We start from the raw sequence: 26,397 nt of genomic DNA, 5'->3' as shown, positions 1-26,397 counted from the left end.
GCTTCCAAATGTAACTAGAGATGTAAAATTTCCAGAAATTTTGAAGCTCAGGGAAAAACCCATTTTTTTCGGGGGGAACACGGAAATTTTCGGAAAAATTGAAAAAAGGCTACATTAGCACTTCTTTTTTCTTTTCCAGATTGAAAATCATTCTGTTACTTTAGAAACATAAAATATAACTATGGACAATTTTAATGGGCATAAAATTATCACAACTAGCATATTAAATATATATATATAGTGCATCCAAACAGGAACTGAAATTTAACTTGTCATTCATCACTTACTATGCAACATGCTTACTCCACCTCCCATGTTTTGCCCATGAGACCTTATGTATTTCCTCACACTGATGTGTGTGATCTGTTAACCACTTTAGCTATTACTATATGCTTAAATTAGTTTATTTCACTTTTTAAAGACTGTTTTACAGCATTTAACGTTTAAAATATTTTCATTTCTTTCTTTTTCTTTCATAACACTTCTCTGATTGCCATGACAGCACATATACTTTCAGGCCCTTTTTGTTGCTCTATATTTTCTTCCAGTGCTTTGAGGCCTAGTGAAGAGGAACAGAACCAATGCATACCGCACGCATACAAAAACAAAACTGAAACCTTTTTCTTTTCTGGTGGTAACAGCACCTACTAAAGGAAGAAATGTATCTTGTTCTTGCATTGGAGAGTTCAGTTTGTAACCTAGGACTTGCCTGTCCTCACAGAAATTAGAATAATCTGATACCATACATATTTTTTAAAAAAATGATTTATAAAATATTTGAACCCCTTATCTTAAAATATTTTATTCATCATGTTAAAACAAAACATTCCGTTATCTATTTTTTATTTTTCCTATTTTTCAGAAAAAAAACAAAAAAGGCTTCAGGGAAAAATGGTTTTTTCCGAATTTTTCCGGGCCTACACATTTCTAAATGTAACCAAGAGAAAAACTGAGTATTTTATACCAAAGATGTGCATACAGTACAGAACTCTATTATTGTAAACCATTATTGTCATGAATACTTTCAATTTTTTGGTGAACTGCAGTTTGCTAAGTGTGATGAGACAGATAACAAAGAGACCTATTATGTCTGCAATAGTGTATATGAGAAGTGTAGGTGCTACAACAGTGCGTGCAGTAAACTTCAAATACAATGTTCAATTCTGCCCTCAGTTTTATATTTTTATATATCCCTCTGATGTCTTCAGTTTTATATTTTTTTATATTTTTATGTATCCCTCTGATGCCTTCAGTTTTATGTTTATCTTTGTATTGAGAAATGTTTTTGTTCTGACTATCGGTCGAATAAAGTATATTGATTGATTGAATGTTCAATTTGCATTCAATTTAGACGGCCAGATTATGTTACCTGACGATGACACATGAATATAGCATCTATCACTGAGAAACAAATACACATACACCTCCTGCACAGATTTGGGTGGGAGGACAATTTATATGTACCTCCACATTACCATATGTCCATAAAGAAAGCTATGTAAAGACAGTGAGACCAGAAAGTTGAGCTTGCTATGCTTGCTATGTGATGGCACCTACATCATGAAATGCTTTCCACATAATTTTTTTTTGCTAGTCTCTCCTTGCTTTGGTCTTCTGCCACCAAGTAAAACTGGCTTTTTCAAAGTGCATTTCTTGGTGCCTGGACGGATTAATTTTCAACTAATATATTTCAAATAATGAAGGGTACATGCACTCGAAAGCTCATACCAATGACAAACTTAGTTGGTCTCCAAGGTGCTACTGGAAGGATTGTTTTAAAATTTTGTTTCAACTACGTCAGACCAACAAGGCTACCTACCTGTAACTACAGTATACAGTAAAATAAAAAAAATTCCTTCAGTAGCACCTTAAAGACCAACTAAGTTTTATTTTGGTATGAGCTTTCGTGTGCATGCACACTTCTTCAGATACAGTGAAATGGAAGTTTCCAGGCACTTATGTAGAGAAGGGGTGGGGAGGGGTGGGGATGGGGAGGGGGGATCACTCAGAAGGGTGGTGGAAATGGGTGATTGACTGACTGATAGCTGTTGATGACCGCAAACGACTGCAAATGGTTTTGCATGAAAAAGCAAGGGTGGAGATGGCTGAAGATCGCTTATCATGTATAATGAGATAAGAACCCGATATCTCTGTTCAAACCAGGTCCCTCCATGGTTTTGAGCTTGGTGATAAGTTGCAATTCAGCAACTTCTCTTTCCAGTCTATTTCTGAAATTCTTTTGTAGTAAGACAGCTACTTTGAGATCTTGTATAGAATGTCCTGGGAGATTGAAGTGTTCTCCTACTGGTTTTTCTGTCTTCTGGTTCCTGATGTCAGATTTATGTCCATTTATCCTTTGGCGTAGGGTTTGGCCTGTTTGTCCAATATAGAGAGCTGAAGGGCACTGTTGGCATTTGATGGCATACACAATGTTAGAGGATGAGCAATTAAATAGTCCTGAGATGGTATGTTGGATGTTGTTGGGGCCAGTAATGGTGTTGTCTGGGTGTATGTGGCAGCAAAGTTGGCATCTGGGTTTATTGCAGGCTCTGGTACCAGTGTCCATGTTAAGTCTGGTGGTTGTATTATTGTGGGTGAGGAGTTGTTTAAGATTGGGTGGCTGTCTGTAGGCAATGAAAGGTCTTCCTCCCAGAGCTTGAGAAAGGGAGCGGTCATTGTCCAGGAGAGGCTGTAGATCTCTGATGATGCGTTGTACTGTTTTAGCTTGGGAGCTGTATGTGATGACTAGTGGTGTTCTGTTATTTTCTTTTTTGGGTCTGTCTTGCAGCAGGTTCTCTCTAGGTATCTGTCTGGCTCTGTTGATCTGTTGTTTAACTTCATCAGGTGGATATTTTAGTTCTAAAAAGGTTTGCTGTAGATCTCTTAGGTGAGATTCTCTGTCTGTAGAGTTGGAACAGATGCGGTTGTAACGTAAGGCCTGGCTGTATACGATGGATTGTTTGGTATGTTTGGGATGGTAGCTAGAAGCATGTAGATATGTTTGTCGGTCAGTTGGTTTTCTGTATAAGGTGGTGTCTATACGTCCATCCTGTATTTTTATAGTAGTGTCCAAAAAATGTATTTCTTGCATAGATTGGTTCATTGTTAGGTTGATGGTGGGGTGAAAGTCATTGAATGTCTGGTGGAAGGTTTCCAGGGTCTGTTGTCCATGTGTCTAGATAATAAAAATATCGTCAATGTATCGCAGGTACAGGAGAGGTTTGAGTGGGTAGGAGTTAAGGAAACGTTGTTCTAAATCTGCCATGAAGATGTTGGCATACTGTGGGGCCATGCGGGTGCCCATGGCTGTGCCGCTGATCTGGAGGAACAGGTCATCACCAAATTTGAAGTGGTTGTGGGTAAGGACAAAGTGGCAGAGTTTGGTAGCAAAGTCCGCTGTGGTTTTATCTGAAATGGTGTTCCTTATGGCTTGTAAACCATCATTGTGTGGGATGTTGGTATATAGAGATTCCACATCCATAGTGGCTAGTATAGTATTGTTAGGAAGATTGTTCAAATATTGTATTTTCCTCAGAAAATCTGTGGTGTCACGTACGTAGCTGGGAGCACTGATAGCATATGGTTTCAGAACAGAGTCCATATAGCCGGAAACACCCACTGTAATGGTGCCAATACCTGAGATGATGGGGCGTCCTGGGTTTCCTGGTTTGTGTATTTTGGGTAGAAGATAGAAAGTTCCTGGCCGAGGTTCCGCTGGTGTGTTTGTGAGGATCTGTTCTTGGATGTGTAGGGGTAGCTCCTTAATAATCTTGTTCAGTTCTTTTTTGTATGCTTGTGTGGGGTCTGAGTCCAATTTCATGTAAAAGGCAGTATTGGAAAGTTGTCTGTGGGCCTCTTGGATGTAATCAGTTTTGTTCATGATGACGACAGCTCCACCCTTGTCTGCCTCTTTAATTATAATGTCTGGGTTGTTCCTGAGATTTTCTATGGCTCTCCTTTCAGCATGGTTTAGATTTTGTTGTAAGCGATGGTGTTTTCTGGTCACATCCGTTTGGATTCCGTGGCGGAAGCATTCAATGTACAGATCTAGTGTGGTATTGCGTCCATCAGGAGGGGTCCATGTGGAGTCCCTTTTTGTGTAACTTCTTTTCGGTGGTAGTTGGTGGTCAATGTTCTGTTCATTGATGCATTTGGAGGGTGATGGTTGTTCCCCAGTAAGTTGAGAGGTGTTGTGTTGTGGGGATGTAGTTTGTTCTACTTTGTCTTGTTCTTGTGTGTGATGAAAATACTCCTTCAGGCGTAAACGGCGGAAAAATGCTTCCAGGTCCCCGCAGAACTGAATCATGTGTTGGGATTTGGCAGGGCAGAATGATAGTCCCCGTGAAAGGACGGATTCCTCAGCTGGGCTGAGTGTTTGCTGTGAAAGATTGACAATGTTGTTGATCTTGTTTTGATTGGTGGCCTGTAGGTTGGAAAGGTTGCAGAGTTTTTTATTTTTCTGGTTCTTCAGTAACTCCAGTTGAGAGTGGTAAATGGTTTGTTTTTCCTTGTGGAACTTCTGCCAGGCCGGGTGATTCCTGATGGAGTTCTCCAGTGCAGAGAGTTCCTCCTTTACATTATAATTAAAGAGGCAGACAAGGGTGGAGCTGTCGTCATCATGAACAAAACTGATTACATCCAAGAGGCCCACAGACAACTTTCCAATACTGCCTTTTACATGAAATTGGACTCAGACCCCACACAAGCATACAAAAAAGAACTGAACAAGATTATTAAGGAGCTACCCCTACACATCCAAGAACAGATCCTCACAAACACACCAGCGGAACCTCGGCCAGGAACTTTCTATCTTCTACCCAAAATACACAAACCAGGAAACCCAGGACGCCCCATCATCTCAGGTATTGGCACCATTACAGTGGGTGTTTCCGGCTATATGGACTCTGTTCTGAAACCATATGCTATCAGTGCTCCCAGCTACGTACGTGACACCACAGATTTTCTGAGGAAAATACAATATTTGAACAATCTTCCTAACAATACTATACTAGCCACTATGGATGTGGAATCTCTATATACCAACATCCCACACAATGATGGTTTACAAGCCATAAGGAACACCATTTCAGATAAAACCACAGCGGACTTTGCTACCAAACTCTGCCACTTTGTCCTTACCCACAACCACTTCAAATTTGGTGATGACCTGTTCCTCCAGATCAGCGGCACAGCCATGGGCACCCGCATGGCCCCACAGTATGCCAACATCTTCATGGCAGATTTAGAACAACGTTTCCTTAACTCCTACCCACTCAAACCTCTCCTGTACCTGCGATACATTGACGATATTTTTATTATCTGGACACATGGACAACAGACCCTGGAAACCTTCCACCAGACATTCAATGACTTTCACCCCACCATCAACCTAACAATGAACCAATCTATGCAAGAAATACATTTTTTGGACACTACTATAAAAATACAGGATGGACGTATAGACACCACCTTATACAGAAAACCAACTGACCGACAAACATATCTACATGCTTCTAGCTACCATCCCAAACATACCAAACAATCCATCGTATACAGCCAGGCCTTACGTTACAACCGCATCTGTTCCAACTCTACAGACAGAGAATCTCACCTAAGAGATCTACAGCAAACCTTTTTAGAACTAAAATATCCACCTGATGAAGTTAAACAACAGATCAACAGAGCCAGACAGATACCTAGAGAGAACCTGCTGCAAGACAGACCCAAAAAAGAAAATAACAGAACACCACTAGTCATCACATACAGCTCCCAAGCTAAAACAGTACAACGCATCATCAGAGATCTACAGCCTCTCCTGGACAATGACCGCTCCCTTTCTCAAGCTCTGGGAGGAAGACCTTTCATTGCCTACAGACAGCCACCCAATCTTAAACAACTCCTCACCCACAATAATACAACCACCAGACTTAACATGGACACTGGTACCAGAGCCTGCAATAAACCCAGATGCCAACTTTGCTGCCACATACACCCAGACAACACCATTACTGGCCCCAACAACATCCAACATACCATCTCAGGACTATTTAATTGCTCATCCTCTAACATTGTGTATGCCATCAAATGCCAACAGTGCCCTTCAGCTCTCTATATTGGACAAACAGGCCAAACCCTACGCCAAAGGATAAATGGACATAAATCTGACATCAGGAACCAGAAGACAGAAAAACCAGTAGGAGAACACTTCAATCTCCCAGGACATTCTATACAAGATCTCAAAGTAGCTGTCTTACTACAAAAGAATTTCAGAAATAGACTGGAAAGAGAAGTTGCTGAATTGCAACTTATCACCAAGCTCAAAACCATGGAGGGACCTGGTTTGAACAGAGATATCGGGTTCTTATCTCATTATACATGATAAGCGATCTTCAGCCATCTCCACCCTTGCTTTTTCATGCAAAACCATTTGCAGTCGTTTGCGGTCATCAACAGCTATCAGTCAGTCAATCACCCATTTCCACCACCCTTCTGAGTGATCCCCCCTCCCCATCCCCACCCCTCCCCACCCCTTCTCTACATAAGTGCCTGGAAACTTCCATTTCACTGTATCTGAAGAAGTGTGCATGCACACGAAAGCTCATACCAAAATAAAACTTAGTTGGTCTTTAAGGTGCTACTGAAGGAATTTTTTTTATTTTACTTCGATCCAGACCAACACGGCTACCTACCTGTATACAGTATACAGTATTGCTTTTAGTTAGCCAAGGAAGTTTTAGCTGGCTGAGTTTGTACAGTTTTTATTAATATTTTATACATAGTTATTTTGATTTAAATTATGTACTACTTCAAGTGATTGACAGCACAGAATGTATTACCAAATTAAAAACAGAAAAATAGAATTGCAGTACTATACGCTTCTAGAACTTCTAAAAGGGTGTTTCATCACCTCACATATAAACAGTGTCATAAATTGACGATAAATATAAATTTATAAATTTTAAGAAAGCAAAGCCCTGTCCCCTACAGCACATCATTTTCACATTTAATAAAGCCCTCCAGGAGTTTGAGAGCCAAGGTCAGGTATGAGGATCCAGAAGCCTTTCACAAGCAGTAGAAACTCCCCAATTCAGACATCTGCCTTCCAATTCACAAAAGACTTTAACCTGCATATTGATGACACATTGCAGGGATCGGACTTTCCAATGTTCCCTTGGATCTCCTCACATTTGCTTCTACATGAGGAGTCTGAAATAAATAAGACCAAGGACTCCAATCCAATTGAGTATGTCAGTTCCACAAGCTCAGAACACTAGTTCACCTACACTCCCTTCAGGTCTTCAGTGCATATAGAATGAGGGGGAAAGAACAGGTGCACTTGCTCTATTACCCACCACCAAGGGTTGTATGTTTCCATCACCAACTCCATGAGTTGGATGGTGATTGACTGATGTAGGGAGCCTCCTGTCCCAACAAAGGCTTCTTGCACATTTTAGAACTCTGGATTTTCCAGGGTTCTAAATAACAGGAATCCTCAAGGAGGACAGGAGGCTCCCCACTTTGAACAGTGCAAGTGCAATGAGAATAAGGGGCAGACCTAGCATATTCATCCATGTAGTGCCCCCCTTTACTAAACACAACTACAGTACCTGTAATAACATGAAAAGATCAGCCTTTGAATGCAGATACTCAAGTTACTGTTTCCCTTTCCCCTTTAGTACAATTAGTTTCAACAGTTAACTTTTTTAATCCATCGCCACCAGAAACAAAAACTAAAAAGAGTTTGAAACATCAATATGGGAGAAAACAAAGAATATGCTTTTAAAAGAAGGCACAAGAACTACTCCAAAATAAATAGCATAGAATTGCATTCTAGGAACACTTCCTCGCTCAATGTGAGTCTTTTCGAAATCTCCACAATACTCTTTTGAGACTACATAAGAGAATAAGGACAAAAATGGGTGAACAGATGACTACGCAGCATGGTAGAAGCTAAACCAAACCTTTCAGCGTCAAATACCATACTCAGTAAACTTGATGCTTTTCTACAATGATTGGCAAAACAGTTACGGGACAGAAACAATTCTCTACTTTGTCTTTCTGCCCCATTTCTCATAGACTTCACAGGAATAAAAGCCTCTGCCATTTTCTAAGCTTGTAAAAAACATACCCATATAGCCTTTAACAACCTGTGCAAACCGAGCCATTAAATGTTGAAAACGCGCCGTTTGCAGCAGGGTGTGTTCATCAGGAAACTGAAAAGCGGCGCGAAGGGAGGCTGTGCTACGAAGCACCTTTCAAGGGAACTGTTTCCCATCTCCCTCGGCGCCCTCAGCTTCTCGTAAGCCTAATCTCCGGCGCTCCGACCGAGCCTTCCCGAAGGAGGATAAACATCTTGTCACGCCTCCCCATCTCAGCCTCCTCCTGGGGGCAGCGGCTTCTGCCTGTGTTAGAGCCGCTGGGCTCCAGGCTCCCTCCTCCTCCTCCTCCCGAGGAGGGAAAGTGGGCAACAACCAACAGCGCTGCAGGAGGCTCCGTCTCCGGGCTCATTGTTTTCCAGCGCCTGAGGCCTCGCGGGGGAAGGAGAGCAGGCGGGAGGGGGGAGGAGGAGGCGGAGGCGACGCGCATTCAAAGCTAGGCCGCACCCCCTCCCTCAGCCCTTCTCTTCTTCCACACGAGCTTCCCCACCCCACCCCCGCCCACTCGCGAGCGCGCCAGGCGGGAAAGCGGCAGAGGCCTCTTGGCGAGCGCCGCAGACAACAATGGCGACGGCTTCCCTTCGCTCGGCCAAGGCCTGCAGCGAGCACAGCCCGTCAGAGCCTCCCTCTCTCTTCCTCCCTCACAGCCCAGCCAGGCCTCCCCGCCGGCCTTCTCCTCGGCCCCGGGGCCTCTCTACCTGGTTGAATTCCTCTCCCACATCGGCGTAGATATCTATGTGGTCCACGCCGTCCGCCATATTCCGCCGCCGCCTCCTCCCCGCCTCCCCGCCGCGGCCGAAAGCCCCGCCCGGCTCTACAGCTGCCGCAGCCTGCCGCTGCCACCGCCGCCACAGAGGAGGGGGCTTAGCGCAGGGAGCGACGTGAGACGTCACTTCCGGACGCGAACCCGCGGAAACTTCCGGCGGGTAAACTTCTGTGCACTAGCAGCGCGTCCCCACATCGCTGCCACGCCCACTGTGGGCGGGGGCTGCTTGGGTCGTGAAAACCCCTTCAGAGCAAACGAGGGGTTATATTTCCCCACTCTTCTGATTCGTCAGCGGTTGAGAGGCAGGTTCCATAAAAACAAAGCCGGGGGGGGCTCCTATACCGTGCCCAGTCGTGGAGCTGCAGTTGCCTATATATATATAATTTAGTAAATATATATATTTAAATATATACATATCTATATATAAATATATATATGCATATATAAAATTAGGCAGACAGAAAAGTACCTCTGGTCAGACCGTTGGCCACCTTGCTCAGTAGACACTGCAATGGCTGGCCGTTTGCAAACAGGAGTGTTTCACAGACCTACCTGGAATGAACTCGGGACCTTCTGTTTGCGGAGCATGTGCTCGAGCTGTTGGCCCTTCCCTTATTTCCCAGCTGGAGATTTGCTGGAACAAATCGGAGGCAGTGTTAGAGCACAGCATGCAACGTTCGGAGGAGTCAGCTGCTGGTGCTGGATCAGACCTCCCTGTTGGCACACGGAAGAGAAAGAGAAGGCGCTTTTGCAGAAAACTCTCTTGCTTTCTTGTTCGAGAACTGCGGCTCCAGAGTGCCTTCGCTCCTGCTGCAAGTCCCATGCACAGGCAGCAGGAGGAACCAGGAGTGTGCGACAGGGACTGGCAGCAAGAGGGAGGGACAAACATAATGATGCTCGAGGACATTTGAGATCCCAGTGACAGCAAACTGTGTAAATGGCATTTGTCCCTGTGTTACAACTCAATACTCAATGTTTATGTATTTACTTCAATGTCTGCTTATAAATATAAAGGAAGCTAAAGGACAGTGATCCATCTTTCCGTTTTTCCAATGGGACAAGGCTTCCCTGGGGAAGGAGTGGAAGGATCCTGTGCTGTAAGTCTGCATTGTACCTAGAGAAATGATGCTGGGACCCTGGCTGGAGCAAGGAGTTGTATCCAACAAAATCCTCCTATTAGAAAAAAAGGACTTCAGCTTGTGCAACAATATTTCCTTGTCCCATCCCTCTGGAGCAGATTGCAGGAGGCATGCAGAAAGAGGCAGTTCTATTGCACAAGTAGAAATCCCACTGCTAAAAGGATGACATGTATACTTAGCAGTCCCATTCTCTGATAGGGCTTGCTCCCACATAAATGCATATAGGATTCTATACTGGTAGCCCAGCCCTCTATATGCTTACTTGTAAAAAAAAAAAGTCTCACCCCACCCACCTGTCAAAGTGGAGGACTCTAGATCCAGCCCACCAGCTCCCTGCCACTACTTTACCTTGTGCAATACACCGCCTAAAATTAATCTCCATCTTTGCTAATTTAAGGACTATAAGACATACTTTACTTGTACTCTGTCCCTGAGGCAGCAATCCTAATCCTCCTTTCAATTCAACATGAATAACTTCTGAGTAGATATGTTTTTTGCTGTTACCCACAAGACCTGCTTGTTATTAGAGATAGATCCAACTAGCTGTTGACTTTTTCATCCATAGAATCAGTAGTTTCTTTTTCCAAATAGTTCTTGGTACGACCTGAATTTTTGTGTGTGTTAAGTACAGCCTTGTCTATCATAAGTAAGAAGCAGGCTCCGTTAAGAATTATAACCGTGTCTCAGATGGATTGTAGAAAAATCCAGAGACCATACATAGTTTAAAGAAATTGAAGGGAATGATTTAAAAAAAGAAAAACTATGTAAAATGGTCATACACTGTTGCCACAGTAGATGTCACTAAAGCTAAAGTAACATAAACCAACTTCAAAACTAATACAGTACAGTATTACAATTCCTTGCACCAGATCATAGAAAATGAAATCTCTAGTTCTGCCAGATTAGACCAGATGTCCATCTAGTCAGAATTCTGCTCTCACAGTGGCCAACTAGATGCCTTTGGGAAACCCACGAACAGGATTTGCACAACAGCACTCTCCCTCCTTGTTTCCCCCCAGTAACTTGTATTATAGGCATACTGCTTCCAACACTTTCAGTAGTAGCCATTAGTAGCTTCATCCTCCATATATTTATCTAACCCGCTTTTAAAGCTATACAAATTGGTAGTCATCACTGCGTATTTTCTTCACCTGTGGGGCAAAGCCTGCAAACATCAAGATCTGCAGGTCCAAAAAGGGCAAAACACTATAAATGGACCTCCATAATCATTAAATTAGACTGCAAAGTTAATTTTGAGCCCCTTTGCAAGTTGTATCTCCATACAATTCCATGGACTTTGAACTGTCAGAATGCTTCAGTCGTTACTTGTGTTAGCAACTTGGATAAGCTGTCCTAAAGTTAAAACAGAAGTTCATTTAAGGTTAGCAGTCTAAGAGGTTACATTAATTTATTTTGGCAAATATGCAGGAGCTTTTGCTCACTCCATATTCCCTTCTTGTGGTACAATAAGCTATAATGAGTTTGTGGTATACCGTAAGAGAATATTTCCAAGACTTGCTCAGTTTTCCAAAGGACAAAGAAAGACCCCTTCCAAAACAGATGGCATTGAGGACTCAGCAAATGTATTGTTTTTAAGTTTGAATGTCAAGGTGAAGTGTTCATGAAAACAACTGGCTGGTTTTGTGCATTGCCACATGGCAGTTGCTCTTCTTGTTTCCAGCTTTTGGGATTTGTTATTTTGTACATACTCAGGCTAAAATGAAATACTCTGAAATATGAAATATTCAGTTGAATACACATGCACTAAGGGGGGATGGAGGAAATTTGGACTGTCTCACACCATAGCTGCTAAGTCTCCCGTTTTTCACGGGAAACCCCCAGAATTTAATCCGTTTCCCACTGTTATCCCGAACAGAAAAAAAACCTGGAAATCCCCCGGATTTCCTACCTGCCAGGGAGGCTCCATTTTGGGTGCCACTCTGTCCATGTCTGGGCACCGGAAATAGGGCAGAGTGGCACCGGAAGTCGCTTCTACGCATGTCCAGAAATGCGTAGAAGCGACTTCCGGTGCCACACCGCTGTTGATCCGGCATTTTTCAGCGGGAGACTTGGCAGCTATGTCTCACACACTGGTTTGTTTTAAACAAAAATAGCTTTTTGGACTTCCGGTCTGCCGCGTCGGACAAAGAAGACGCAGGGACTGCGAGCTCCGCAGTCCCTGGCATCGCGGAGGGGGGGGAATTCCGCGGGGCGCGCGGATTCCCCACAAGAACTTCGGGTCGAGCGTCCCGAAGGCTCCGAGACCGGCGGGCTCCGTTTTTGCGATTCCTCTGCTGCCCGGGGACCCAGTAGAGTCCCCGAGAGTCAGCGGAGTTGGAGTCGCGGGAGCCATTTTGGTCAACATCGGAACCTCCACAGAGCGAAGCCCCGAGTCTTCTACCGGGCAGCGGCAGATTCTCCCAAGAATTTAAAAGACATCCGTAAAGTAAGTGAAATCTTCGTGGGGACTTGTTGGACTCTAAATTTAATAATTTTGGAATATCGGAAGAGATTTAAAAACGGGAGTCGATCTCTTCCTAATGGCTGAATAAGAGGCGCATTAAACATGCCAAAGCCGAAAAAGATACTTTGTCTCTAGTACCTGAAAGAAACAAAGACTTTGTATCCCTTTACAAATCCCGGTGCCGCTACCTCCCGAGGATCAGTAAGTGCACAAAGGGAAGATTTCATTTGACAGCTGTCAAAGCTGTCAAAATTGCTAAAAGACAAGGAAATTTGTAAAAATTTGTTCAAAGTTTTATTGGCTGTAAGATTTTATTAAAAGATAAGCATTTGGACCTAAGAGTCGATTTTTTGTGGAAAAGTTAAAGACAATGGATGGAATAACCAAGATGGAGGAAAGCGTGTGAGAATGGAAATTTCCAGTGTGCTCCACCTCCTAATCTCCTGCTAGTTTGTGGTTAGAAGGAATGAAAACAATGTATTCATCAAGCTTCCAAGAGTCAGTTCTGAACTATTTAGAGATTTTGAAGGACATTCACAGGACATTGCAACACTCCAGTTTAATATGTTCAGAGACTTTGATTCAAGAGCAGGACATAGAGGACAAGGTGAAAAGCCTACCTGAAAGTAAAGAACAAGAATTGGACTTTGCAAAAACTGAGGTGGATTATAAAAAAGGTGACCTGGAGGAAGAACAACAAGGACTTGAAAAGGAAAGTGACAGCTGTCAAGAACAACAAAATGAATTAAAGACTGAAGAAAAGAGGGCTTTTGGAGGGGCTAAAAATTGGGCATGGGTAACCGAGGGAAAGGAAAGGCAGAGGGAGGGGGGGACAGAGGCCTGGATCTGGAAATGGGAAAGAATGGGTGTGGGGTAAAAATGTTTTAGTTAAAAAGTATTTTGGTGATTGATTAACGGTTTCTGAAATCTTGGCTTGATAAAGGACTGCTGATTCAAGGGGGGGAAGGACATCGGGAGGAGAAGGGGGAGCGAATAGATTTTAAACTTTAGTTTTCTGGAGGGAGGTAGAAGAATGGCTTAGGAAACAATTTTTAGATTTGTATTAATATGATTGCGTTCAGATAAGTGTTTGGATGGAGGGCCGCCTTCCCCCTCTCTTGGCTCAGAAGCACCTGGTGGCAGGGGGTGCTCTGGGGAGGAGAGGGGGGGGTGGAGGGAAGCCCAGACACAAAAGTGGAACCTTTGAAGTGCTGCGCCTCGCAGGTTCCTCTTGTGGCAGGAGGGGGCTTGTGGGGGGGGCAGCATGAAGAAGGAGGAGGATTAAGTTACTATTATAAGGATAAGATTTGGAACTGGATTAGAAAACACGCCATAAATAATTAGAGTAGTCAGGAAAACCAGGAAGAGGAGATCTGAGGAAGTCATAATTACAATGTGATGAATATAAGAATGGGGAATTTTTTTTAAATTTTTGTTTGTTTGTTTTTCTCTCTTTTTTTTTTTTTTTCGTTTGTATTTTTTATGGGTACTGTGTTTAAAGGAGCAGCTGTGGGGAACCTGCCCCCAGAACCCCTCCGTCCTTGTCCTCTCAGTGGCAGGGGGGGGACGAGGGGGAGGGAGGAGGGGGGAGGTCAAACCCAGTCTTATAATGGACCCCTTTGATTCTCAACACCAGCGGGTGCCACAGGTGGCAGAGGTGGACTCGTGGGTGGGGGGTATTTGAAGGGACAGAAAATATACTGTATGTCTTGTTTGTTTTGTTTGTATAATAATCTAATAAAAAATTATTTAAAAAAAAAAAATTAAACAAAAATAGCTTTTTATAAAATCGCAGATACATTACAAAAACGAGACAGATCAACACTAGGCAGGAATAGCCAGCCGCACAAATATGAGATGCAGAACACCTAGCTTGGCCATAGTCTTGCATTCAGGGCGAACAGCTTGAAGCATGCTATGCAGATGACAATGTACAATCTACTCTAATTTCTGCCAGGCAGATATGAGGAATTACGGGCTGTGAATTGGTGTTGCCATGGACAGATTGAAATGTGAGAGAGCGCAATGAGAAGGCCTTATATCACATCCCTGGAATCTCTAGTGAAGGGATATCAAGTAAAGGGCTGGGACCTGGGAGAACCTTTTTGCTTGACAGCTACTGTCAAAACTCAATTTCTGTTTGTTTTTTACTGGGCCAAATGTTTAATATAATTCTATAAATCTGCTCTCCAGCAAGCAAACCAAAATGATTAGAATGTAAAACCTTATGCTGGATTCACAGTTATTTCTCAACTTAATTCTTACACAGACTACAGTAGGGAAGAACTTCTGCATGAACCAGAATCAACAGGCTAATTCTAGAAAGGAAATGCTAGTCTTGGTATACCAGTAGGGATAAATAACCACCTCTTTTATGAAGGCAGGGTGCCAGCCTTTCTTAAGCCAACAATTGAGAGGCTGTTGCAGAAGAACAGACATTTTCACAAATATGATGGCTCAAAACTGTTTTGGCTCTAGTCCTGCAGTGTTTGGAAAGTGTATTGACAAAGTTGCTAGGAGAAAAATGAAGAAGCCATGAACTGTGAAACAGAAGGGAAGTTTCCCCTCGAGAAGAGGGAAGGAATAATTCAAAAGGGTCCGGTTAAACAGTTAATGAAATGTAAGGGTAGGCAGTATGTCACCCCAACACAACAGAGTGCCTTTTTATAAGTGAATCAGTGGGTCATTGTCGGATGGTGACAGTATCATTTCGGACCCTACTTTCCAAATCACCATGAATGGTCTTCCCCAAAAGATATGAGAAACCTCCTGGCCCTGAGACAAAACTCCACAACCTCGAGGTTTGGATAAAGAGAGACCACGACTGCTCTGTGGTCAGCTCTCCTATCAGTGGGGGTCTAAGAAAACACTTCCTCTGTCAATATAGTATAGAAGCAGATCAAGGCTGGTGGTGAAGAGGGCTAGATTGATGTGCTTCATCTGCATCCACCTGCCTGTTTCCAACTGCTGCCCCACTGTTTATTTTGAAGCCCTGAAGCATGTAAACCAGCCCTCCTGAGATGCCTATATGTGCAAGGTGAAAGATGCAAAGCTGTGCCTAAACTGACACAAATGTCATTCCTTGCTGTCATGGGAATGGTACAGTAGTTCAGTTATCTGTTATCATGTTAATTCAGCTCAAGGATGTACTAACCAGAAAGACGTATTACCTTGGGCCTTTTTTTGCAGTGGCTCCCCGTTTGTGGAATGGCAAAATTTTCAAGGAGGGGGCCGGCCCCCTCAATATTCTGTGGCCTGCAGTGGGTCTCTCTGGGCCTCTCTCCAGCTGCGACAGACTCTGTCCTGTCTCCCTGTGGCCATGCCATGGCAGGCCTTGTGGCCAGCCACATGATTCACTCGCATGTTGTGCATGTGACATGTCACGTCACAAAGTTGGGCGGAACCCAGCACCTGTGCTCCCCAAAGAAGCTCACCTGGCAAAAATGTTCATTAACCAGGCCTTTGGCTGATTAACATTTTATATTCCTTTTTAATGTGTTTGTGGGAGGGGGCATTATTGTTTTGCTTTGTTTTTGTTTTTATTACGTCTCTTATGTTTTCATTTTTAACTTTTTTACTGTCAACTGCCCTAAGACCTTCAGACAAAGAGCAGCATACAAATTTAAACAAACAAACAAAGGATATACATTGAAAATAATTTTTTTAAAAACAAGAAAAATGTTACATTTCTTAAGCAAAATAACTATATGTTTCAGTGGAGGGCACACAACCCCGGCCCCCTAAAAAAGAGGTGCTGAGTGAGCAAATTATTTTGTCTTAATGGTTTGTTAGGACAACACAAACATCTATCGTGAGAAAAAAAACATTGTCAATGGACACCATCTGTGTCATTCTTCCTGCACACATTGGTTCCGAGAAGTAGATGTTTTTCAGCTTACTTTTCATGATTTCCGTACTATCATTTTCCCAGGGGGATTTGTCTCCTATTTGCAAGATTAATTGTTTGTGTGGACTTTCCCAGGGTCCCTTTCCCTTTATTCCTCTCCCACTCCATCCCTATATAATATGAATCTCCGAAGCCCAAGAGAACCTTAGCCAAATCAGCATTCCATCTCTGCCCCGTTTCCTCCAAGCTGCAGAAATGGAAAAAGTTAAGCTAGAAATGGTTCTTGTAAAAAAGAAGAAGAAAAGAAACAAGGCGTTGTATCTTAAGAAAGACCGGTGACTTTAGGATAGTGTTCCCCCCCCCCACTATATCACTGTGGAAAACTTGTGGTATTAGCCAAGTACAGGGCTGCTACTGATGAGGTCTTTTTTTAAATATAGATTGTTAGAAGTATACTGAGCTTTTCACTACGTCTGGTGGCTTAAAACACAGAATATACACAATTTCGAACATAAATTAAAACATTGGAGAATAAAACTTTAGAACACCATTCATGTCATGAGGGCCTGAAATAAAACCATTTTTAACCTGATGTCGGAAACTTAGCAGTGAAACTTGCACTGCACACTTCCACGAGACCAGCCAGTAGTCGGGTCCGAAGAGGAAGTCAGGATCACAAGACAAGACAAATGAGGCTGTACAAAGGGCAAGCCAGGAAGCCAGAACACACCAGAGCCTGTAAAGGCCTCATTGCTTGAGCAACGTTCAGCAGGAATAATTTACTCCTGGTGTCCCCCCAAAGACATGCCTGTGGGCAAAATGGGAGGACTTCAAAGTACCGTGTGGGGTGTTTGAAAGGCCCATGCTGGTAGGAGAGAGAATCAGTTTCCACTGGATATATTTTTTCTTCCACTTTAACAGCTGTCTTGATGGAAAGTGCTTCCCCCTCCTGGAGCAAGGGACACTTGGTGAGAGTGTGCCTTGCTCCAGCAAAGGATCCACTAGGATCCTTTGGATCCACTTTAAGCTCCTGGTTGTTCCTTTGAAGCCCCGGCCTTACCTGCCACACACCTGATATTACATAATCATGTCAGGTGTAGGGTGGGTGGACATGGTTTGGCCAAAATGTCCGTGCAGGTCAAATGAAGAGGCCTGGCAGGCCAAATTTTGTCCACTGGCCTGAGGTTCTCCACCTCTGGGATAGATTATGAGACCTGCTGGTATCATATCCAGTAGCAGTGCCCAGAGGACGAGATAACAGGTGTCCAATTGTTATTTATATATGCAACAGGTACAAAAAGGAGTGCTAGTCTTTCATCAGAATTGCTGAAACCACCAGAGTCTGACAAGATCAGGAGCCCCAAGATATCTCTTTCCCAACCTCTATATCCATATGATGTCCTCGTCTTCCATAGGCCCACCCCACACATTTGTGTTTGCCCACACATAAAACGAAACCCTACTTTTTAAACTCAGGCCCATGCACCTAAACTTACACTGCTCTGGGGACACCTGGCAATCATCTTCTGTTTATCAGGTGAGTGTGCTGGAAATTGGAATCGTCATATGCAGTTGTGTCCATGTGGTGTGGTAGATTACCTTGTCTTCCCCATCCTGACCCCATCCTAGTTAATCAGATGACCTAGTTAATCAGATGACCAGCTTCAAGCTGCTAGTTGGGACTTAGCAGCACTGCATTACGGTAGAACAAAATGTAGGAACACTGCACATTTGTCCTACTGCTCTATGCATTCCTTGTAATTCAGCTAGAGTGTGATTGGTTAGGCTATCTTTGTGTGTCATGCACACAGCTCCAAGCATGTATGCTTGTCTTAACTCATCCCTGCATGGCATGATAGTGATCCATCATTCCAAACACTAGAAAAATATTTCAATACCAGATATTTTCAGTAGGAAGTCATTTTTAATTGTTAGCCTAGCTGCAGCAAAGGTTGTGCAATATACAAGTTGGTTTTTCGCACCTGGATTGAAACGAAGATGTTCTGCTTCAATTAGGGGGCTCTCAGTATAATCCTTTCTGGTATTTTGAGTGGTATCAGGGCAATAATATGCTATGCTGTATCTGTTTGCTCCACATTGTCTTGCACTAATCTGTGTGCGTTTCTCCTAAGTATATGCTGCAATGGAATTTATGATAGCCTTATCCCTCCTATGAATTCAGTTTAAGAGGAATGAATGGAAAAAAACTGAACGGCGCCACTTTCCATAATATATCAAGGACATTTATTGAGTAAATGAAAAATTGGGTCTACACACCCTACCTTCTGTTGCTATTTTCCAGCTGGCCATCCTCATGCAATAGTAGCACATTGGGAAGCAGGGTCAATGGACTGTGAATTCCGCCTGGTCAACCTATTCCTTAGGGAAGCTGATGAAATGGGAGCTGAGTGACCTCTGAAAGAAAAGCAGAAGACTATGTAAAGCCAGAACGAACTCCCATCACCCCAGCAAGCAGGGCCGGCTCTAGGCCTGCCTCCGGTGGCGCAGGGTGCCAGGCCACCAGGGGCGCCGCTGCGCCCGCTGAGAGGCGCGGCTGAGGCTGCCCCAGGCGCGTCTCCGCTGTTCAGCGGCTTCAGGCCGCTCTCCAGAGGCGCGCGGGCCTGGGGCCGCCTCCGCCGCGCGCAGGGGCGTTGCAACAGGGGGCGGACAGTGGAAAATGGGGCGGGGGGGGCGCCGGAGGGATCCGTCGCACCACGGCGCCAGGGCGCCAGACATGCTTAAGACGGCCCTGCCAGCAAGAAAGCTAATGGGTGATGGTGTAGAGGTGTTCTTTACATGAAGGATGGTGACCAGTCTACTTTATTCAGAACAAACCCTTAGCACAGATAAGGCATAAGGAAAGCCCACCAGAAGTCTCTCTCTTCAGTAGCCTCAGGGCACTGGTCTCTAGGGGTCCTGGGCTTATAAAACCTTAACTAGAACTGCTCCAGGCTCTGGTGAACTGGAACACATAATACATAGACTAGTATTACAGGTGGGTTTGTAGTCCAACAACATCTGGAGAGCCACAAGTTCTCCATCTCTGTCTTCACAGTCTCAGGGGATCATATGCTTTGGAGCAGAGGATAAAGGGGGCCCAATGAGATTAAAATGGCACTGTAAGCATAGGATCTATTTAAAAACAAAAACAAAAAACACTTGTACTGTACTATAAACAATCACCCGAAAATGCCAACGCAAAGGAAAATAGAGTTTTCAGGCCGCCCCTGCTAAATGCTTACAGGTTGAAGAGGTGCTGCTGAGTTAAGGGAGATGGGTGATGGGGTGTGTCCTAGAGACTGGTGGATCATCATTCTCAGGACCCAGAATGCTCCTCCTTTCCAGAAGCAGCACCAGCTGTCAGTGGCACCCGCTGGGAAAGCTGATGCACGAATGGGATGTGCTGGGAAGGAAAGGGAGCAGAGCACATACCATGCGGAGTTTTCCGACAGCTGACATCGTGGGAGCACTGCTCCCACAGCTCGCCTCTGGCCTCCACCTGTGGGTTCTCCATTGATGCCCTCTACCAACTGAGCGAAGGGGTTTTCTCATTCCTTCTCCAGGCATCTGGCTGTATATGTTGGCCTGGTTCTTAGTGGGGCACTGCCTATATATTTAAGTGGAAACTAGGAGCTTGTGAGTCTTCGCTAATTTCATGTGGTTTCCTCCCTGGCTACCTGATTGTGCAGAGCTCGGTGTGTGTTCTAGGTTCTGTGACAACATGGGGGAATTCTCTGGTTGCCATGAGTTCACCAGTGTGTTCTCTGCCTGGGTGATACGAGGACATCATCAGTGCACAATGTTATGAGTGGTAAGTGGTGCAGGAGTTACCATAGACCTTGTGAGCATGACCCTTGTCGCTGCTACAGCACCTCTCGTTTCTTCTGGTATGGTTTTGTTTTCTACTTTGCTGTTGGGTGGGCGTAGGATTGTGTCTATGTTATGCCACAGAAGTATGTTATAGACGTGGAATAGCAGCCAGTGGCAAGATGTCAGCGACTGGCTGGATGAAGAAGAATGGTGGGAACTGCCTGGCCAAGAGTCCCCCGGGGAGGACACAGAAGAAGAGGAGGACTTGGTGGGAGAGTGGAGAGCAGTCTGCAGAAGGGATGAGTTTCCAGCTTTTTGAGAGGTGCTAGAAGCAGGAGGTTTGAGCCATCAAGGGGGGGGGGGTCCAGAGAAGGAGGCCCTTCGAGGGCAGGGTTAGAGGCTGAGAGTCACAGTGTGAGCCCAGACTCAGATAGAGAGCAGTCAGAGGTTACCCTTGCTACACAGCAGCAAAACAGTCTCAGTCTTGCTGGTTCTCCTCCCCCTCTGATCCTCTCCTCTCTCAAGGAGAGTCTTGCACGTTGCTGAGCAATGGGCTAGACAGGCCCAGAAGAGGAACCCACTCCCTTGGCGCAGCCTTCCTTTGCTTTGGAGGGGTCCAGATTGAGAGTCTAGAGGGGGGAAGGGCTTGGCTAGTGGTCAGTTTCAGCAACGTCTCAGCTGGGTTAAGACGAACCAGAGGACTCTACTGTGTTGTTATTTTCTGTTAATAAAAAGCTAATTGCATTCTGTGTCTTCTGTGCTTCCCTGCCCTGTGGTTGACCTGGGCTCACCTGACAGCTCTTTGACACAGAGCAGGACTTTAGGTTAGCTCTGTATGTTCTGCAACTTCCCTCACTCGCAGCTACTCTCTTTTTCTGATTCATCACATGGGGACAGAGATTCAACTTCAAACACAGAGATTTCTTTGGGTAATAAAAGCACTTACTGTATTTTGCTAAATCCATACCTTGGCAACCTCTGCTTTGTTGGATCTCAGCCTCGTATTTCCAAGCCTTAGGGCTTAGAGTATTCATGGCAGGTATTAACAACAGTAGCATGAGATCTTATCTCAATGTTCTAAATGCATTCTAATTCTCGCATGTATTCTAATCTACAACCTTAGAAAAAAAATGAAAGGCATTCTCCATTTGATAACTCTTGTATTAAAAAAAAAAATAAGTAAGGGTTAACCTTCATGTTTCGTACACAATGCATTGTGGACTAGATACTTCATACTGGGGAATATGAACATCTGAACATTTAGTGTGCCCCTTTTAAAAGCACCTTGATATGTGTGTGTGACATGCAGATAATTTTTTCATCCCATTCCTCTTTCTCAAGTATGAGTAATGGTTCATTGACTTAGCAAACCATCAGTGAGCCTTATTTTCTGCTAGGATGCCTATAGCAAATGCCGGCCTACAAACGGCTGACAGACAGAGGATGGAGCAAGCTTGTTTTCTTCTGCTCCAGAAGCTAGGACCTGAACCAATAAATTCAAGTTACAAGAAAAGACATTCTGACTAAGCATCAGGAAGAACTTTCTGACAGCAAAAGTTGTTCACCAGTGGAACATACTCCCCCTGAGAGGTGGTGGACTCTTATTCCTTGAAGGTTTTTAAGCAGAGGTTGGATGGCCATTTGTCTTGTATGATTTGGTTGAGACTAGACGACCCTCAGCTCTACTGTTCCTAGGATTCATCTCCAAGAGAGAAACCTTTATTGAGGTAGTTTATTGCATGGTGGATAGCTTACTGAAAATGTCAATCCAGTATAAGGCTGTTGGAATTGGCATTCCCCCCCCCCAACATGTTGGGGACCATTTAAAATTAAACTGCCGATATCAGAATGCCCTTATACAAATGGTGTGACCAAGACCACATTTAATAATTTGCAGAGTTCTGGTCTTCGTTGTGCCTCAAAAAGGATACTGGAGAAAGTGCAGAAAGGTGCAAACAAAACAATAAAGGGCCAGAGCAAAAGGGGCTGTGAAGGATATGCTGTTTGGGGCTGTTTTAGCTTAGAAAAACGATTGAGTAAGGAAGGCAATGATAAGAGGTTGATGGTGCAGGGAAAGTGGTAATATGGAAGTTCCTCTCTCACACATTACTAGAACCTGCAGTCAGCCAATGAAGCTGAACGGTTAGAGATTCAAGACAGGCAAAAGGAAGCCCTTGCAGCAAATAGTTAAACCAAGGAACTCACTGCCTCAAGATGCGGTGATGGCCTCCAACCCGGACAGCTTCCAAAGCTTTCATGATAAAACAAATTAATTATTGCTATTTATGGCAAACTAGACAGGACGGCTGCGCTGTATACCGCAGTTAGCGCCTCCTGCAACATCACAGCCTTGGAATGCCTGTTGCTGAGGAAAGTGATTGCGAGAGCACACCATGCCATGCGTGTTCGGCTTGTAGGCATTTGACCAACTTTTTTGGGAAATGGGGATGACGGTCATTTTTATCCAGAGGGCTTTTCTTACCTCTGTCATCTTTCATATGAATACTAATAACAATGTATCATGGGGGGGGGGACGACGACACAGATTTGGGCTGGGCCTGCTTGGTTTTTTCAATAAACTGCAGTGCAATCGGTGGTGGAATGTGTTTGTGATTTGTGGTGGAGCTGGGCAGCTCAGGTGGTTAGATCAGAGGTCCCCAAACTAAGGCTCGGGGGTTGGATGCGGCCCAATCGCCTTCTAAATCCGACCCGTGGACTGTCCGGGAATCAGCATGTTTTTACATGAGTAGAATGTGTCCTTTAATTTAAAATGCATCTCTGGGTTATTTGTGGGGCCTGCCTGGTGTTTTTACATGAGTAGAAGCTGTCTTTTTATTTAAAATGCATCTCTGGGTTATTTTGGGGGCACATGAATTCGTTCATTATTATTTTTTCAAAATATAGTCCAGCCCCCCACAAGGTAAGAGGGACAGTGGATCGGCCCCCTGCTGAAAAAGTTTGCTGACCCCTGGGTTAGATCATACCACGGTCGCAGGTTCGCATGGAACAACTGCATGATATCCCTGCATTGCAGGGGGTTGGACTAGATGATCCGTAGGGTACCCCTTCCAATTCTATGATCTACATTAGAGAAGAAGCGCGATAATTCCCGGCGCCGGGGCGTGATTCAACTCTGTCGCTTGGGAGTGTGCCGCCGGGGTGGTCTCCCTGGAGGCCTTTCCGGCGCCTGCACACGTAGCAACTTGCCCGCCGCGATTCTTCCCGCCCCGAGGTTCCCTTCTTACCGACTTGCCCGCCTGCCGGGCGCACGCCGGGTCGGAGCTTGATAAGGACGCCGTGGGAGAGAGGGGCGGGTCCTCTCTCACGCTTACTGGCTGCTTCCGGCGTCACTCAACGAGCCGGGTCGGGGCTCGCGCGGAGGGGTTGGCCCAGCGCCTCTTCTGCAGAGCCAGGGCTCAGTTTGCGCTCAGAAGCGGCGCGAGCAGCAGCTGGGAGCGTGGGTGGCGGCGGCGGTGGCAGCAGCAGCAGCAGCAGCAGCAAAGCGCGCGACAAGTCCCGTCGGAGCTCCGAGGACAGAAGCGCCTTTGCTGCTGCTTCTGAGGTAAAGGAGGCGCTGCGGAGAACTTGCGCCTCTCTGGCCACTTTTGCCTCCAGCGCTGAGGAGAAGGAGAAGGCAAGGAGCTCCAGTGCCGCCCTGGGCTCTCTTCTCTACCCTCTTCATCTCCCTCTCTTCGCACTGCCCTGACTTGCTCGCTCCTCTTGCTTCTTTCCAGGAGATGGGCACCCTCAGCCTCGTGCTCCTGCTCCCTTTAGTGGCCGCGCTGGACTTCAACTACCACCCCACGAAGGAGCTGGAAGCTTTCCTGAAGGCTGTGCAGAAGGACCACAGCAACATCGCTCACTTATATAGCATTGGCAAGTCGGTGCAAGGTACGGCTCCTGTCCTGCTTCTCTTGCTCTCTTCCTCCCCAAGGGTGCCAAGTTCAATAAAAAAATTTTGGGTGGGAGGGAAGCAGTTAATCCCCCACCTTGCATAATTAATCACACCCACATCATTTCAAAAGCAATGCCCATCAAATCGGGGTGTGTGTGTGTGTGTCTTGGACCCCTCAAATATTTTTGGGGGGGGGACTGAAGGGACGCTGGTCCCTAGGAGTTGGCTCCTACGCTCCCCCCCCCGTTAATGCATTCGTGGACCAAAGGGGAAACTTAACTGGCCTGGGTGGGGGGTGGGAGAGAAGTATTAACTGCCAGTGGTCTCCCCTAAAAGTACAGGTTGGCCGAGGTGTGCATTTTCTGTATGCTCGAACGCAGTATATTCTCACTTCTCTGAATGAACCGTCTGGCATTCAAACTGTTTTTGGATGGGTTGGGAGATATTTCTGCCATTTAGCACATAACTGGAAAGACTACTTAAAATGCACTTTGCAATTCATGGGTAATACCCGGAAACTATTTTTTAAAAGATACAAGTTCCACTTTAAACCTACCCCCCCCCAATCCATTGCAATCAATATGCAATTAGTACTAATTTGTTTAGAGGGATCCAGATATCTTTTCTGCAGCCAGCACATTTAGCTGTGGGGGGAAAACAACACATTCAGAATGCTCAAATTACATTTTCCTTGGCTAGTGGCTATTGATATTTTATCCGACTAGAAAACTTGCATATTATAATTCAACGTACTATTTGGAAGTACGGTATGTTGTATGATTACAGTACTGACTAGTACCAGTCCTATGATATCAATAGCTGGTAAGTGGCACTTTCTCTCTCCATGCTATTCTATAAAATTTCAAAATAGCAATTGCTTAGGTTTAGGTATACAGTATATTTGTTCTGAAGGCAGTTAGAATCATAGAATCATAGAGTTGGAAGAGACCGCAAGGGCCATCCAGTCCAACCCCCTGCCAAGCAGGAAACACCATCAAAGCATTCTTGACATATGCCTGTCAAGCCTCTGCTTAAAAACCTCCAAAGAAGGAGACTCCACCACACTCCTTGGCAGCAAATTCCACTGTCGAACAGCTCTTACTGTCAGGAAGTTCTTCCTAATTGCAGTTGCTTCTAGATGTTCTGTTTGAGTATGGTACAGCTCATATACACTTTTGAGAGAGAAGGCAGAAACTATGTGGTGACTACCTCCACTTAAGCTGTCCATCTTAATACTTGTTAAGACGTACATTTCAATCAACATGGCATAAATTAACTGGAATAATCACATTTACTACCCTAGCAAACAGATGCATAAAGATCAAACCACACACTATGCTGGGAGAACCATAGCTGATATTTCTCTTTGTGTGTATGTGTTTTTTTTTTTTCTGAAATGCAGCTGTGGAAGACGGGGAACCTGCATTCCCAGAACCCACCCTTACTAAAACAGAACAGATGAAAGGATTAAACCCTTTAATTTAGGCTACTGCTCTGAACAAATTTGTAGCCCCACACTATGAAATAGAAAGACAGGATATTAAATCATGGGCTTCTAGTGTGGTGTGTTGTTTGTCCTGTAGATGTAGATTAGCTTTAGGTGGGACATCATAATTATGACATTTTGAACAGGTGTCAATGCCGGTCTACTTCAAAATTTGGATAATTATTCATTACAATACACAAGAAGTTAGTTTGCCAACAACTGCTCACTGACAGGTAATTACTTTTTATTTAATGAGTTGTAACTTTTATCTCAGCAAATAAACTGCTGTCTACAGTTACCGGTAATACATGGTGATTTTTAAAAAACACACTATCTAAATTGACCTCTATATAAACCAATGAGTTCTGGTAGGCAGAGTACTTTGTTTGTTACGCCATAGGAAAACCCACTTAGGACCAAGTTATTTGTACTTGTGCCATGCTCCAACAAGTGTCATAGTGAAATTAAGACCAAATAGTTTTTCCTTGCCTAATGAATGACAGTTATTCTAAGAGAAATAGCATAAAGTTGCATTCTTGAGAAGTGCATCATCTGTCCACATAATCCTATTTAATCTGGGTTTGCTAGGAATAATCTGTAATTGCATGCACGGAGGCTTCTCAACAGAAAGAACCAGCTACTGTGATTTTGTTACCATTTTGGGTAGAAAACGTTAAAGGGAAATATGCACAGTGTCGTATTTTGTAACTGTTCAGAAGAACAATTGAATAGTATAATATTGTTATACCCCGCCCATCTGGCTGAGTTTCCCCAACCACTCTGGGTGGCTTCCAACAGGATATTAAAAACACGATAAACATCAAACATTAAAAA

The 26,397-nt window shown here is 44.4% G+C and overlaps 2 protein-coding genes across 6 annotated transcripts in view; one reads left to right on the top strand and one right to left on the bottom strand.

Annotated features, from left to right (window-relative positions):
* Window positions 1–9,126, bottom strand: part of CPSF6 (cleavage and polyadenylation specific factor 6) — a 34,545-nt gene extending 25,419 nt beyond the window's left edge. For 2 of the 4 annotated variants that reach the window (XM_035127010.3, XM_035127012.3), the window contains exon 1: window positions 8,855–9,026. In XM_035127010.3, the coding sequence (XP_034982901.2) occupies window positions 8,855–8,914 (60 nt within the window). In that variant the 5' untranslated portion in view covers window positions 8,915–9,026. Of the gene's footprint in view, window positions 1–8,854 lie in introns of all 4 variants that reach the window. The other 2 variants (XM_035127011.3, XM_035127013.3) reach the window with 2 other exon arrangements.
* A 14,485-nt stretch (window positions 9,127–23,611) lies between these two features.
* CPM (carboxypeptidase M) overlaps window positions 23,612–26,397 on the top strand; it is a 40,936-nt gene continuing 38,150 nt past the window's right edge. The window contains exons 1-2 of one of the 2 annotated variants that reach the window (XM_035127423.3): window positions 23,612–23,744; window positions 23,917–24,073. In XM_035127423.3, coding sequence (XP_034983314.3) covers window positions 23,920–24,073 — 154 coding nt within the window. In that variant the 5' untranslated portion in view covers window positions 23,612–23,744; window positions 23,917–23,919. Of the gene's footprint in view, window positions 23,817–23,916; window positions 24,074–26,397 lie in introns of both variants that reach the window. The other variant, XM_088651924.1, reaches the window with a different exon arrangement.

Source organism: Zootoca vivipara, chromosome 9 (assembly GCF_965207765.1).
Source record: "Zootoca vivipara chromosome 9, rZooViv2.hap1.1, whole genome shotgun sequence".
Taxonomy (NCBI): Eukaryota; Metazoa; Chordata; class Lepidosauria; order Squamata; family Lacertidae; genus Zootoca; species Zootoca vivipara.
Note: the sequence above shows the minus strand (reverse complement) of the source record. Positions and strands in the feature narration are given on the sequence as shown.